This window comes from Sciurus vulgaris (assembly GCF_902686455.1).
Source record: "Sciurus vulgaris genome assembly, chromosome: 3".
NCBI lineage: Eukaryota > Metazoa > Chordata > Mammalia > Rodentia > Sciuridae > Sciurus > Sciurus vulgaris.
Genome location: NC_136463.1, coordinates 64,195,243 through 64,210,851, shown reverse-complemented (window position 1 = coordinate 64,210,851; position 15,609 = coordinate 64,195,243). Strand labels below are relative to the sequence as shown.

Here is a 15,609-nt window from a genome sequence, read left to right as displayed (position 1 = left end):
TCTAGCAAGCACCCTGGCATAGAATTTGGACTTTAGACAGGCCTGGTTGTCTGAACTGTTTTACTAGGTATGATGAGACTTTGGTCAAATTACTTAGTCTCTTTGAGTGTTTTTACATTTCCTCATCCATGATTGCTGTGAGAACTGAATGTGACCATGTGTGAATAGTAAGTGAACTGATGTATACGGTGCCAGGCAAAGAGACCTGTACATGGTAGGTCATAACATGGGTTTCTTGGGTGATTTGAGTTAGAACTCAAACCTTAAGTGATCTGTGATGACTGAGGGTAAACAGCAACTCTTTGAAGTAATGGTTGGACAGAATTACTGCTAACTGTATTTTGCACATTTTTAAAAAATAGTAAAAATAGTGTCAACACTCATTGTTTCCCGGCACATTAAATCATTTTCTTACTTCACTAAGCTGATTTAAATTTAAAATCATGAACCCACTTAACTTTTGCTAATACTTTTTTTAACTTGACCAGTGGAGCCATAACTGTCTAAAATATTAAAGCAAGTCATATATCTTCACACATATCCAAATGTGGCCATGTGCTATCTTCGCCAGTGGTTATCAAGAGGAATTAGATGAGGAACAGAAAAACTAACCAGTGGGAACTTGAAGAAATTCCGCATCTCATGCTTTGTCCTGCTTCAGAGCTGCTTTGTAGCCAACAACAGAGTATGTCTCCACCTCCTTTTATGGTCTTCTATGAGTGGAAAACTGTAATGTTTAGATACTTATTTATAAGCTATTTTGAGATTTAAAAAAAAAAATATGCAATGGTGCCAACATGGAATGCAGTAGTCATTTCTGTGGAAGAACTTCATGTTAACTGGGGGCATCAAGCCCTGTTTAGTTCTGTTTACCCAGAGCATTCTGCTCCAAGTCTTGCTGCAGAACTTGGGAAAAGAACATGAAGTATAGTCTTAATAGCACCTGTCCGTTCTAGCCTCACCCTGTGAGCTCATTGACAGTTACCTAGGATGTTCATTGTTTAGAATGGTCAAATCTTTAATATCAAATGGAAAAAGAACCTCTCAAGGTAAAAGATAATGAGGAAAACATTACACATAACCAAAGCATTCATACATAAAGGCAGTTCATGTTAGAGCTTTCTACTGTTTCTCCATTGTTTGTTTCTGTTTTTCCCCCAATAAAAATTTTTCCTTTTCCTACCAGGTATAGTAGCAAACAGTTGAATTCCCAACTACTTAGGAGTCTGAGACAGGAGGGTTACTTGATCCCAGAAGTTCAAGGTGAGCCTAAGCAACATAGGCTCACCTGCCTTAAAAGAAAAAAGAAAGAAAGAATTCCCTTTTCCTGTTTGGAACCTGCCTATGAAGCCTTGCATAAGGCTCTCTGTGTCTCTGGGCTTTTTTTTTCTTCCCCTTCTACAAATGTACTGGGGATTGAACCCAGGGCCTCACCACTGAGCTACACCCCCAGCCCCTGTGTCTTGTTTTCTCATCTGTGAAATGAAGATGGAACTCCCTTCCTTCTTTTCTATGGTTCTGTGCGTACACATATCCGAAGCTTTTAGAATCCAAATATCTGCTGATCTGAAGAAACATTAGGACAAAACAGTCCTTTGAGCTTCCCAGGGCCAGGGAATCATCCACATACAATAGGATTCCTTTAAACTAGTTCTCTCAGTATTGAATTTTTCCTTTCCCCAAGAGCTCTATAAAAATAGTGTTTTCTTGCCAGAGACATCAAGGCCTCAGAACTACTGGCCTCCTCCTGTGAACAGTCTATGGTTTGTTTTTGGCTTGGGATCTTTCTAACAGACCGTCCAGCTCTGCTGAGGGGCTGACTCAGCAGGACTCTTCCAGCACGTTCCTGCTCTTGTCAGGATCCCAGTGCCCGTTCCCTGCCAGCTAGGGCAGACTGGGAACAGATGATACTCTGTTCCCCTGTGTGTCCCCAGGGGAAAGAGACACTGCAGTGGAGCTTCTATTTTCCAGGGCATGTCTCCTAGTTCTCCATAGGGTGTCAGAACTTGAGCCGATTTTTGTTCATGGTCAAAGACTACATCAGTTCTCTCGTGATATTCATCTCCCCAAAAACCTGTTACCCACTTAGTCCCTGAGGCTCTTTCCTACCCTGTTCCCCATATCGCTGACTTATCCTCTGATATTTAGCATCTGCCAGAGATCCTCTTTCCCTTTATTGAAATCCTATTATAATCCCAAAGGTTTTAGGAATATAAGATTCTACATGCATACCTTTTAAAATGTTTTTATTGTACAAAATTTCAGATATATTCAAAAGTAAACAGTATAGTGAACCTTGTGTACCTGTTACCCAGCTTCACTAATCATGTTTCATCTATACCTGCAGCCCCCTCCCCCAGCCCCAGATTATTTTGTGTGCTTTATTTTTATTTAGTTTTTAGGATGTGGACATCTTTGAGGGCCATTGTTCAGCTAGCTGTGGCTTGTGGTGGAGGAACTGGAGAGCAGAGTCCTCAGTCAAGTGGTTGTTATCTTTGTGATCTAGGATCATGTCAGTTCAACAAGAGAGTCCTGGTAGCTGATAGAACCGAGTTTGAGTCTCCAGGCCAAGTTTTTGACTGGGCAGTACCCAAAGGGTCTGATACTCAGGCAAACCTGGGGCAACCTTTAGAGGGAGGGAAAGAAGCATTATGTCAAGAAATGTCAGGAAAAATTCCTAAATTTTACATGGTGGCATATGCCTGTAATCTCAACAGTTTGGGAGGGTGAAACAGGAGGATTACATGTTTAAGGCCAGCCTTGGCAACTTAGGAGGACCCTCTCTCAAAATAAAAAAAAATAAAATAAAATAAAAGGCTGAGGATGTACTTCGGTGGCACAGTGCCCCTGGTTTAAATCCCCAGTACCACCCCCCAACACACACACACAAATCCTAAATTTTCAAAATAAGCCTATAGAGTGCCCCACCCCTTTCTTCCTAACCATTACCCAAGATACAGTTAAGAGGAAATGAACCTTTTTGGAAGATGGTCACATTCAGTGAACAGACTTGTCTCACCAGAAGGAGGTGAGGGAGGTTGAACTGATTTTGGAGGAGGCTTCTCCAGTGCTTAACAATTAGGTGCCACAATGATAGTAAGTAGGAAATGTCCACTAAACACCTTGTCTGTTGACCCATTGTTGGGTGGACTTTGCAACAAAGGCACACTGATGTTAGGCTACAGAGTCTGGGAAGCCTAAAATGGCACAGTTGGTTCCAGAGCCAGAGGATGTGGCCTGAGTCTGCAGATTGGACTTCAATAGGGACACAATAACCTGAAAAAGTATAGTCAGAGGTGAGGCACTGTGTTAGTCAGCTTTTCATTGCTGTAACAAAATACCTAATGAAAATAGCTTAAAGGAGGAAAGATTATTTTGATTCATAGTTTCAGAGGTTTCCATCCATGGTCAGATGGCTCCATTATTTCTGGGCCTGCAATAAGGCATAACATCATGGTAGAAGGACCTGGTGGAGCAAAGCTGCTTACCTCTTTATGACTAGGAAGCAGAGAGAAAGAGAAAGATCCCCCGGATTATTTTGAAGTAAATGTCACATGTTGTAGCAATTTTAGTTTCCTTTTTAAAGAATTCCAAACTCCTCCCAATTTACTCATGAGAAAGGTTTAAGTTGATCCTCTTTCAGGTTTCACTGCATTAGCCCTGCCACCTATGATAGCTCATGCAGCATCTACTTGGAAGTAGATGTCTACCCTTTTCTCCCACAGTCTGGCTGGTGGAATAGTTGACAGAGAACAGAGTCCCTGTTCCAGTCCAGTCAGCTCTGCCTAATGAGGGTCCTGTTACAAGACAGCAACTTAGATGGGAAAGGGAAGCTATTGAAGCATGCTGGGGTCCACTAGGAGGAGAAAAATGCCTGAGTTCCATTTCCCTGTCCAGGATAAGGTGGACATGCTTGTTTTTACTCATGATCAGTCACTGTGTTATAGACTCAGAAAGAAATTCCCCAAGACAGAGGGAGCCAGTTCCTGTGATGACAGTGACTGAATTTCCCCTCTACCCTTTCCTTTTCCTACTAAAAGGTAACACTGTTTACCTCCGAAGGGTCTTTAAAGCCTGGTCTTGTCCTATCTGTATTTCAGATGCAGTGGCAGAATGTGGAACATGTTGGTGACCAGAGCCCCTATGTCACCTCTGTCATTCTTCACATTAAGCAGAATGTCCCCATCATCCGTGACAACCTGGCTTCCACACGGAAATACTTCACTCAATTCTGCATCAAATTTGCAAAGTAAGTCCTGGAATGTTCTCATCACTGAGTTGTTTTGTTTTTTGTTTTTTAAATAGACTATATTTCAGAGCAGTTTTAGATTCACAGCATAATTGAGCAGATTTCCCATGTACCCCTTGGCCCACATGCATACTGTCCTCCAATATCAACATTCCCCCAGAGGGGTACATTTGTTGGGGTTGATGAACCTACCTACACTGATACATTATCACCCAAAGCATGTGGTTTACATTTGGGCTCATTCTTGGTGTTTGTACTTTTTGTGAGTCTGGACAGACATCTGATAACATGTACCCACTATTATGGTACCATATGCAACAGGGTTCTTTTAATGCCATACACACCACCCAACATGCTCACAATCCCAGTGCCCCTACCATCCAGCTGGGACTCATTCTGGTACCTACAGGCAAATTGATATTAATCTACACCCACAAGGATCTTAATAATAAAACCACTGCTACTTAAGTTCACATATACAGTAGCAGTAATATAATCATCAGCCACATCAAGGCAAACAAAAATGAGTTGGGTTGGGGGATGCTGTTATTTTGAACTGTGTGGACATAACCACCCCTTGCCCAGGTTTAGATAATTAAACTTATTCTCAATGATCTCATGTACATTTTGACTCTCTCATATAAACTTTTTTAGGGGTAGAAAACATCAGTTCTATTTCTTTTGAGTCTTTTCTCCCTCCTCCCCCATAGTACTTATTTACTGTAGCTGCTAAGACTTACCTACTTGTGGATGTCCTTGTGTCCAAAAGGAACTAGAAATTGGGAAGAGCAAGTCAGGGAACTTCATTGCCAAAGTAGATGGAGTGAACAGTGAGCTGCATGTGTTCCTGTCACATCCCTGTGTGTGGCCATTTCTGGCTTGAGTTTTGAAGCAAGAAAATATTTTGGTCCTTTGCCAATCAGCATCTGGCTGTAGCACTGTCTCCTGTGAGACCAGGCAGTGCACAGGGCCAGTGTCTCCTCTGACCAATTATCAAACAAACATTTTGGCAAACTTCTCAGGGAAGGACTTCAGAAAGGTCAGCCCTGTCCAAGCTACTGTATTTGGATTGTTCTCATCTAGGTCCCAACTCACCAGTTCAGGACTCCAAGTTTATGTCTTCCCCAAATCTCTCCCAGTTTGTATTCAATTAAGGCTTTCCCTCTCTGACACAAATAAATCCCTGAGGAGCAACAATAATGGAGTGGCTTGTAGAGTTAGCTTTAATTTCTACCTTGTCAAGAAAGGATAGAGTGGACTCTCCAGGGAGGCATTAATGTTTTCAGTGTGGCAGATGGACTAGGAGTTGACATTCCCTTCACTCTCTGGATGCTCATTAACGTGCATTAAAAGTGTTGCTGATATATCACCTTGTGACAGTCCCCATAAGCGCTGGCAGAACTGTTTCTGTAAAAATTTACTGCAACTAGAAATCTCCTTCATGGTCACCCAGAGGTCTGATAGAGCTTACATTAGATGAATAAAAGTCTGTTGCTTGGCTTCCCGAAGCATAGGCCTCATTCTCTCAAAGCCCTCAGAGCCCTTCGGTGTTATTACTAAGCTCATATTGAGTGAACTGGGAATAGGATGCCCATCTCACACATCTGGAAAAGTTCAGCCTGTGATCGAGGCTATATTTCTGTTTTAGTCCAAGTACCTTCTCATTCTGGTAAGGTACGTTACTCTAGAAACCTCAGGATGGGGATTGTGAGGAGACCCTTCCCCAGCCAAGGACAATAGCCATCACCATCTTCATGGCATGGAGAAGCCCTTGGCAATTACCCATCTCATTGCTGGAACTTCTTCCCTAAAGACATGTGTTGAATCCCTGTAGACTTGTGCATAAAGCCAGTTCAAGGACACAACCACAGCTTATTCTAATGGAAGTAGTAAGTTCTACACTGTGTATACGGTTGTAATCAGCCACAAATTCAACCTCATGTTACTTGTTTGGCTGTGGTTCACAGCACTTCTAATTCCTTTGAAATAGTCCCTATCATACCCCTCCTGATCAGCAGGCCTTCCCTCAGGTCCAACCCCTGGAATTCAAATTCCTTTCCCCTAACTCCCTGTGCTACCCGCCAATGTAGAATTATCAGTGGATCCTTTTCTCCATTTGGTATCTACATGGAGAGTCTTTCCTGTTTATATGTCACAGTCACTCCCTGGTTGAAACCACACTTTGAGTCACAGGTGACTTTTCTCCTCCACTAAGCTGATTCTCCTCTATTCAGTATTAAAGATGATAAAACAGATTTCTTTTTAAAAATGTTTTATTTGTTCTTTTTATTTATACACAACAGTAGAATGTATTTTACATACTATACATACATGAAGTATAACTTCCCATTCTTGTGAAGACAAATCTTTTACTAGTGGTTGGGTACAGTTTTGATTAGTCATGAATTCAACCTCACATTAACTTTTTTGACTCTAGTTTACAATACTTCTATTCCTTCCCAAATAGTCCTGGTAAACTTGCTGGCAAAGTGTTGGTACTGGGCTGACATTCAAAAGTGGTAGCTGCTACCATTATTAAAATATTTATTATTTTACTCAACATGCATTCACTTGGGCATTTCCTTTGTCCCAGATATCAAGTTAAGTGATCTGACTTAACAGACACTACCCTCATCTCCATTGCCTTAACAGTCACTACCCTGTTAAGAATAGACATATAAACAAATAAGTATAATAAAGTAGGTTTGATATTAGAGGACTGTGAGAACTCTATGAAAATATGGTGGAGGTGACTGAGGAAAGGCTTCATAGAAGAGGTGTCCTTGAGCAAGGTTGGAGGGTTTTGTGAGTGCTGACCCCAAGGCTAGGGTAGAGCACTTCAGGCAGAGGAACAGTGTGAGCAAATGCACAAAAGAATCATAGGATCTGCAAATAGCTCAACCAAGTTGAAGTGTGGGATGCCAGGGCTCAGCAGGATGAGGCTGAGGACAGAAAATCCAGAATTAAGCATATGATCAGGTACTTTGGTGCTACCTGTAGTCTCAGCTACTCAGGAGGCTGAGGCAAGAGAATCAGTTAAGCCCAGGAATTGGAGTCTGGCCCAGGAAACATGACAAGACCCTGCCTCAAAAACCAAACAAGAACCTGAACCAAGGAAGGTCTTGTTTGCGGTCAAGGGAGGGACTTGGTCATGTTTGAAATAAATGCTTTTGGTAACAGGTGGGTTAGAAAGATGAGACTGAAGGTAGGGAGACCAGTTGGGAAGTAATTGAGCTCAGGACTCAGGAGGCTGAGGTGGGAGGGTGGCAAGTTCAAGGCCAGCCCCAGCAACTTAGTGGGACCCTGTCTCAAAATAAAAAATATATATCTGGGGATATAGTGCAGAGGTAAAGTGTGCCTGGGAATTCAGGGGAAGAATTGGTAGTTGATTAGATGTTGGGGTTGAGGTGGGAAGTAGTTTGGGGGAGTTCTTAATTCCTGACTTGGTAACTAGGTAGATGATACATAGTCCACTGAACCTGGAGGCTAGTGTGGGGCTAATCTGGGAGAGGCTGGGTTGATGGTCATCTCAATAAGATGTCCAGGAAGCCATTAGCTGTTAGAGTGAGGACAAGTATACAGGAAAAGATGTAGAGAGACTGAAGACAAAGGAGGGCACAGGCCTGGGAGCAGCATTGGAAGAGTGAGGGGACAGCCTTTATCTTCATCTACAAATCCTGCTTTATTTCCAGCTGGTCTCCTGCAGTCTGGGGCCCTGTGACACCTCCTTGTCACCTCACTTTGGATTGTGCCTTGATTATAGGCATGTGTGTTCCACTCTTAAATCTGTTGGGTATACATGTCTGGGATGCTGAGAAAACTACATTGGTGTTTCTCTCTCTCTCTCTCTCTCTCTCTCTCTCTCTCTCTCTCTCTCTCTCTCTCTCTCTGAGTGAGTGTGTGTGTGTGTGTGTGTGTGTGTGTGTGTTGCTAGAAGTGGAATCTAGGTCTTTGCACATGCTGGCAAGCACTTTACCAGTGAGTTACATCCCAGCCCTCTATTATATTCCACTCATAAATCTATTAGGGTGCTTATATCTATTAGTTACAAAAGCCCTCATTCAAACTGGCTTAAATTGTAGGGGTGAGTTTTTTATTTCATATAACCACACGTTCGGAGGTAGGACAGATATGAGAGGTTGTTTATTCTGCTGTCTTTGGAGCTGGCATCATCCTCAGAGTGGTGGTAGACTGGCAGCTGTAGCTGTCACATCCAAATGCAACAATGCTGAAAGAAGGAAGAGGGAGTGTCTCCCTGCCTGCCACCCCCTCCTGCCTTGCAATAAAGTCCTTCCCTTCAGCTGGCTTAGAGTATGTCCCCTCTCAGGACATATAGCAGCCACTAAGAGAATGCCATGCTTTGACTGGCTGAGGCTAATTAGAATTCACCCCCATAGGACGGGGGTGTAGCTCAGTGGTAGAGTGTTGTTGGCATGTGTGAGGATCTGGATTTCATTCCCAGCACCACACAAAAAAATTCACCAATATGGTTTAAGATCACCTTTTTCCCAGCATCTCAGGCCATGTATACCTAAATAAAACAAGATCTAGGTTAGAAATAACAAGGGCAGGTGATGCTGACAGGCAGTTCTTTACTGGAGAGAGCATATGCCTAATTTGTCACTTCTCTTTTATTCACAGCTCCTTTATTCCCAAATTCATCACCCACCTCTTCAAGTGCAAACCAATTAGCATGGTGGGAGCAGAACAGGTAAGGTGAACCTTGTATTGGGCCTTTGCCTCACAACTTTTGTCCTAGATCCTGCACATACCTTAGGACATATCTACTCTGGAGAAATAAAATGACTGATTTCCCTGGTTGGGGACAGTATGATGACCTGACGGCTTTCTTAATTCATTCATCCATTTATTTTTTAAAAAAAATTTTTGAGCATCTAAGTACCAAGCATGGTTCTATGTGCAGGGTGTACACAAAGAATAGGATGTGAGAGGTTTCTCCTTCAGGATAATCACATTCTAAAAGAGACAGATACTGTGAATTTAACAGATTAGACAATTTCAATATCAGATAAGTATGCTGAAGGGTGTAAAACAAGGTTATATGAAAGTATTTTGGGGACGTGAAAGGGTCATGGCTTTAGATTAAATGGTCAGAGAAGGTTTCTCCAAGGATGATGCTAGAGAAAATATTTCAGGCAGAAGGAGCAGCAAAGTCTCTGACTGGTTTGAATCCACAGTGGCTGGACTGAGATCTTTATGAGTACAAACAGAGGCTTATCTGTTTAATACTGAACAACTCTGATCACCTCCCCTAAGAATCTTCATGATTAGCTCTCTGCTTGGTTGAATCTTGTACTTCAAGGCTCCTCTTAGTTTGTATCTCTTGGCACTACTGGATTGGGTTACGTGCTACAGCAGAGCTACCTCTTTTCAGCTACTACCAAGTCATACTATCTGAAACTTGAACAATTTTAGTTCAGGGAGCAGTTTAAACTACTTTTAAAAGAAAAACAAAAAAATTAAAAAGGGCTGGGGATGGGGCTAGGGATGGGGCTAGGGATGTGGCTCAGTGGTAGAGGCATGTGTGAGGCCCTCGGCTTCTCCCTAGCACCACAAAGGGCTGGGTATGTAGCTAAGTGGTAGAACATTCCTGGGTTCAATCTCCAACACTATAAAAAGAAATTAAAAACAATAATATTCAATCCCTATTTTTTTTGCAGGGTGTGAAGGTCAAACTCAGGTGTTTTACCCCTGAACTATATCAGCGGCCTTTTTTTTTTTTTTTTTTTTTTTTTACTTTTTTTAGTTGTAGATGGACACAATACTTTTATTTATTTGTTTTTATGTGGTGCTGAGGATTGAACCTAGTGCCTCACACATGCTAGGCAAGCACTCTACCACTGAGCTACAGCTGCAGCCCCTCTCTCCCTAACTCTTTTTATTTTTTATTTTGAAACCGACTGGCCTCGAATTTGATATCCTCCTGCCTCAGACTCCTGAGTCACTGGGATTATGGGTGTGTCCCACTGTGCCTGGCTTCAGCCCCTAATTCTTTCAAAATACCACTTAAATGCAAACTGTGCATAGGCTAATCAAAAATGATTCACATATTCAATAAGATAAATCCTCTCTAGGCATTTTATCTGCAAACTCTTAGAAAACATGTAAGAAGATTATGTAATTCAAGACATTTCCATAAATCCTGTCCTTCCACAAATGAGTCAGAGTGGCAGAGGATCCATCTCTCATAGCTCAGTGACTTATCCTCACACTGTCCACTCTGCTGTACTGGTCCCAGTCATGCCTCTCAGTTAGCATGTGCCATCATGCATTATGTTCTCTCATGAGATTCAAAGCCAGGTGTAATGTCTGTGCATTACAAGATCTCTTGAATCAGAAAAGTGCAGTGTGAGCAAGCATCAGTTTGGGTTATTAAGGGGCAATGTGATGTGAGCATTCACATTGGGAGCTCTAGAATCACAAAGATCAGAGGCTGAATCTTGTTTCTGCAACACGGCAACTATTAGTCCTTAGACCAAATTATTTAACCTGGAACCACTTCGCTTTCCCCAACTATAAAATAAGAGTAATCAGTGCCACCTGATATGAGGTTTCACCAAGACAATGCACATAGTGTGCTTCGGACCAGTCTGGCACATGGTCAGCCCACACTAAATGCAAGCTCTTAGTGATTTTAAGCTTCCTCAGACCAGGGACATGACCTTGTCTCTGTTTTCATTGTCCATCTTCCCTAATACCTCTTTCACATGCAGCCTATATAGAAATATATAGTCATTGCTTGCTACTGGCAGACTTTTGACCAGCCAGAGTCAAAAGTGTTGTCTCAGAAAACTTCCTGGGAGGTTGTGCAGATTCAGATGCTGGCTGGGCCTGACTGCAGCAGTTCAGCACCCTGAAATTCTTGACCCCTGCAATTATAAGCACAGAGCTCATTCTCTTTGTCGGAAGCAGTGGAATGATGCCCTTACATGCTCTCTGCAATTTCATTAACACATGTTTAATGGCGATTCATTCTATTCACCTCACTGTGTGTGATCAGAGAGGATACGGAGTGATTGTGTGTCTGGGAGAAGCTGTAGAGTTCTGGGCCATTCTGTTTCTCTCTGCAAACCTGGTGAAGCCACTAGACAGAGAGCTGACCCTCAGGAACATGTTCTCATGAGTTTATAGCTTTGCCCAGGCCTTGCAACTGGCTTAGTGTCTCATAACCATGATATTTTCACATTATCACATAAATCCAATATTATATCAATTTTCCTCAGACTTTCTCTTCTTTAAAAGAATATTAGGATAGATCCAAACCTAGTATCTGGAGAAAAATATCAGTTTGGCCAGTGTTTACTTCTACTCTGAGGTGTGGATAAGAAAACCATCTGCTGAAACTAGAGTTTTACTTCAGCAGAACCCAGGCAAACACGAAGTGGAATCTCCACAGGTCCAGCCTGAGAGACTACAAGAGCAGTGTGGCCCTTGAAGGATTCCCAGGTGAAGTTCAGATCTAGTTGGGTCCAAGCCTGCTCTGAGTATCGGGCTTTGAAAGCCAAGCTGTCTTGTTGCTGGAGGCTGATTCACTGTGGCAGCAGGATCATAGGAATCAAGAAGTGAACAAAGAGATGTTCATGGACCGAAACAGATTCTGCCTCAAGTCATGGAGTGACTGAAATCCAAGCTTTAACAAAAGCTGTGAGATGCTTTGTTAAAGCTGTGTCTGCTTTGCCACAAAGGTGCTAGCTCCTAAATATAGGTTATTCTTCATTATTAATACCAAAAATGGGAAGAAGATGATTTTTTGTTCTTTATTCATGTCTTGAGTACTACATAAAGTGAGTTATTTATTTTGGGGCCCCAGAGTTCTCTTGAGCAGAATTGAAAGGGCACATGGACTTGAACCATACTGGTATTTATAATGCTTCTTGCTAGTTTGTAATTTTCGGAGAAGCTTGTGGGATTTGCAGGGTCATTAATTAGTTTTACGACCATAGCCATCTATAACTGAACACACGGCAGAAATGGAATGCCTAAACTAAGAGAAAGCACTAAGTATGGTATAGGGAAAAGAGATGTGAGGTCCAATCCTCTCTGCTGTTAACAGTCCCTGTGGTCACAAACAGTTGCTTTCCAGCTCTGAGCTCTGTTTCTTCCTGTTTAAATAAGAACACTGAACCAGGCGCTCTCAAAATCCACTTCTAGGTCTGGGGATTTAGCTCAGTTGGTAGAGTGCTTGCCCTGGGTTCAATCCTCAGTACCACAAAAAAAAAAAAAAAAATCCACTTCTAGATCTATCATATTGTATAGTCTAAAATACTCTGAGCAATACACTTTGTGTCTATTAAGTTGTTTCCTTTTCCTTTGTATTATCTTTACATACCATATCAACTTTTAAAAATTTGTGATCTATAACACAAAATTCACCATTTTAACTATTGTTTTTTCTTGGGACTGGGAATTGAATCCAGGGACACTTTTACACTAAGCTACTCCCCAGCCCTTTTTTTTTATTTTTATTTTTTATTTTTAAGACAGGGTCTCACTCAGTAGCTTAGGGCATCTCTAAGTTGCTGAAGCTGGCCTTGAACTTGCAATCCTCCTGCCTCAGCCTCCTGAGTCATTGGGTTTACAGGATGCACCACCTGCCCAACTCATGTTAACCATTTTTAAGTATATGCTTAGTGGCTAGAAGTATATACACATTGCTGTGCCTCTGTCACCATCATTGCCTCTGGACCTATTTCCTCTTTCCAAACTGAACATCTGTACCCATTCATCATCTGCTCCCCATTCTCTCCTGTCCCCAGCCCTGGCAGTCACATTCTACTTTGTCTCTATGAATTGACTACTTTAAGTATCTCATAGAGGTAGAATCAGACAGTATTTGTTCTTTTCTGTCTGTCTGGCTTTAATTTCTTCACAGTTCTTCCACATTGTACCATGTGTCAAAAATTTCTTCCTTAAGGCCAAATAATATTTCATTACATGTATATACCATATTTTGACCGTGTTGACTTTTTAAATTCACCTAATTCAAAGCCATCTGAACAAAAAAAATGTGTAAAGCAAATATGAAGGTTTTTTTGGTTTGTTTTTGTTTTTAAGTACAAACACCACAGAGAGGGAAAGAAAGAATCAGGAATATATATATAGCATAGCAGTTGGAAAAATTAGAAAGTAGCGTGGTTGTTCTCAGGCACACTTCTTTTAGGTAAATCCTGAAAAGGTGGCAGGGTATTTTTAAGTAAGCCTTAAAATTGAAATGGAACTGAGCGTTGTGGTACATGCCTGCAATCCCAGCATTTGGGGAGGCTGAGACAGGAGAATTACAAGTTCAAGGCTAGCCTCAGCAACTCAGCAAGGCCCTAAGCAACTTAGTGAGACCCTGTCTCAAAATAAAAAACAAAAAGAGCTGGGGATATTGCTCAGTTTTAAAGTATCCTTGGGTTCAATCCCTAGGACCAAAAAAAGATTTAAAAAGAAAAAAAGTGAATTGATAAAATTAATTATCCATTTAATAAAAAAAATTTATCATAGTAGAAATAGAAGGGAAATTGTTGAATCTGATAATGGATATAAATGAAAACTTATGAGAACATATCTAGGATGCATGAGACATTTGTCAGAATTATAGAGTTAAAAATTATACATTTCAACGTATGTACACTTTACCTCCAAAAAAAAAAAAAAAAAAATGAGCAAGTGGTAGGGGGTGAATATAGCAGGATTTCTCAGCCACTAGATGCCAGTGAGAGTTCTCAGGTGTGACAACCAAAAGTGTCTCCAGATGTTGCCAGCTGTTCACAGTGGGAGTGGGAAGAACAATTAGCCCTAGTTAAATGCCACTGGATTAGCCACTTCAGTGAAAGAATGTTTTTGGTTATTGAAGTTGGGTACCGGGCACATAAGGCCTCATGACACCTCTGTTTCCTTCAGATATGTTTGAAATTCTCCATAATAACAAGGCTTAAAATAAATAGTGTCTCACCCCCACATATACCCATGTAATCCAAAGTAATCCAAGGTAAGATTTTATTTTAGGAATCAATAAAAAATTTCTGAAATTAAACTAGCTTCCTTCCATCTCATCTCATCTCTTCTCTTTTCTCCCTTTCTTTACTTTTCTTTCATATTTTTTTTTCCCCTTTTGGCGCTGGGAATCTAACCCAAGGCCTGGTACAAACAGGGCAAGCCCTTTGCCAGTGAGCTGTGACCCCAGCCCCCTCCTTCCAGATTTTTTGATTTGAGAATGTATGTTCAGAAAAACTGGGCTATCTCCTTCATCTCTGTGTGTCTGTGCTCCCCCTTTTACACAGCACTTTTTTGTTCTAAAGCGCCTTCTAAAGCTCTTACCTACTCACGAAGTCCTCCATTTCCTCTGTTCCACTAAGCTTTAACCCATCTTGTTACCTGTGAGATAGTCCTTCCCATTGAGAATGCCATTCTTCTGCTGTCACCCTGTCAAAAGTGCCCTCCCGTTGTGCTACACACAGCTAGAAGGCAGGCCCAGCCAACCCCAGAAGAGTTCACAACCTTAGAAGTGGAAGGACCCACCAGCACTGAACAAGCATGTAAAATGAGTGAACCAATAATTGGAAAAAGTTACAATAAACATCACACTTAATGGCCAGATATAGAAAACTTTTCTCTTTCTTGAGATTACAAATAAGACAAGAGTTTTTGCTATGATCATTTCTATCATTGCTTTTCAAGTCCTAGCTAGGACAATAAAATAAAAAAGAAAATGAAAAAGAAAAAAAAAAAATAAGCAGTCCTAAGAACTGAACATAGAGGTACTCTACCACTAAGCTACATCCCCAGCCCTTAATTTTTTTTTTTAGACAGGGTCTGGCTATTGCCCAGGCTGGCCTCCACCTTGTGATCTTCCTGCCTCAGCCTCCCAAGTGTAATTGGGATTATAGCAGGTGCCTTCACATGTGGCTAAAATAAAATTTCTCAAAGAAAGAGAAGTATATGGATTATGAAAAAGAAACAAAACTTTTCATTTTTTACAAAGAATATGATTGTGATGATTATACCTAAAAGAATTACAAATAAACTATTAGAATATAAATTTAGCAAAGTTTCTGGATATTAGACCAATATTAAAAATATACATCTATATATCAGCCACAATTTAGAAATGAAATTTTTAAATGAAACCATTTGTAGCCAGATACAGTGGCATGTACCCATAACCCCAGCTCTTGGGAAAGTGAGGAAGAGAATCAAGTTCAAGACCGATAAAAAATTTACAATAGCATCAGAAAGCATTAAATATCTTAGAATAATTCAATCACAATATTAAGAAACATTAAAGAATACCTTAAAATAACAGAATGGAACAGCTCATGTTCATCAATTGAAAGACTTAATGGGAGCTGGGGTTG

General features: G+C 41.1%; 2 protein-coding genes across 3 annotated transcripts in view; both read left to right on the top strand.

Moving 5' to 3' along the window:
- Positions 1 to 15,609, top strand: part of RPH3AL (rabphilin 3A like (without C2 domains)) — a 259,447-nt gene that overhangs the window by 8,439 nt on the left and 235,399 nt on the right. The window lies entirely within an intron of this gene.
- Positions 1 to 15,609, top strand: part of VPS53 (VPS53 subunit of GARP complex) — a 138,673-nt gene that overhangs the window by 110,668 nt on the left and 12,396 nt on the right. For both annotated transcript variants that reach the window (XM_079130805.1, XM_079130804.1), the window contains exons 18-19: positions 4,101 to 4,249; positions 8,891 to 8,960. In XM_079130805.1, the coding sequence (XP_078986931.1) occupies positions 4,101 to 4,249; positions 8,891 to 8,960 (219 nt within the window). The remainder of the gene's footprint in view (positions 1 to 4,100; positions 4,250 to 8,890; positions 8,961 to 15,609) is intronic.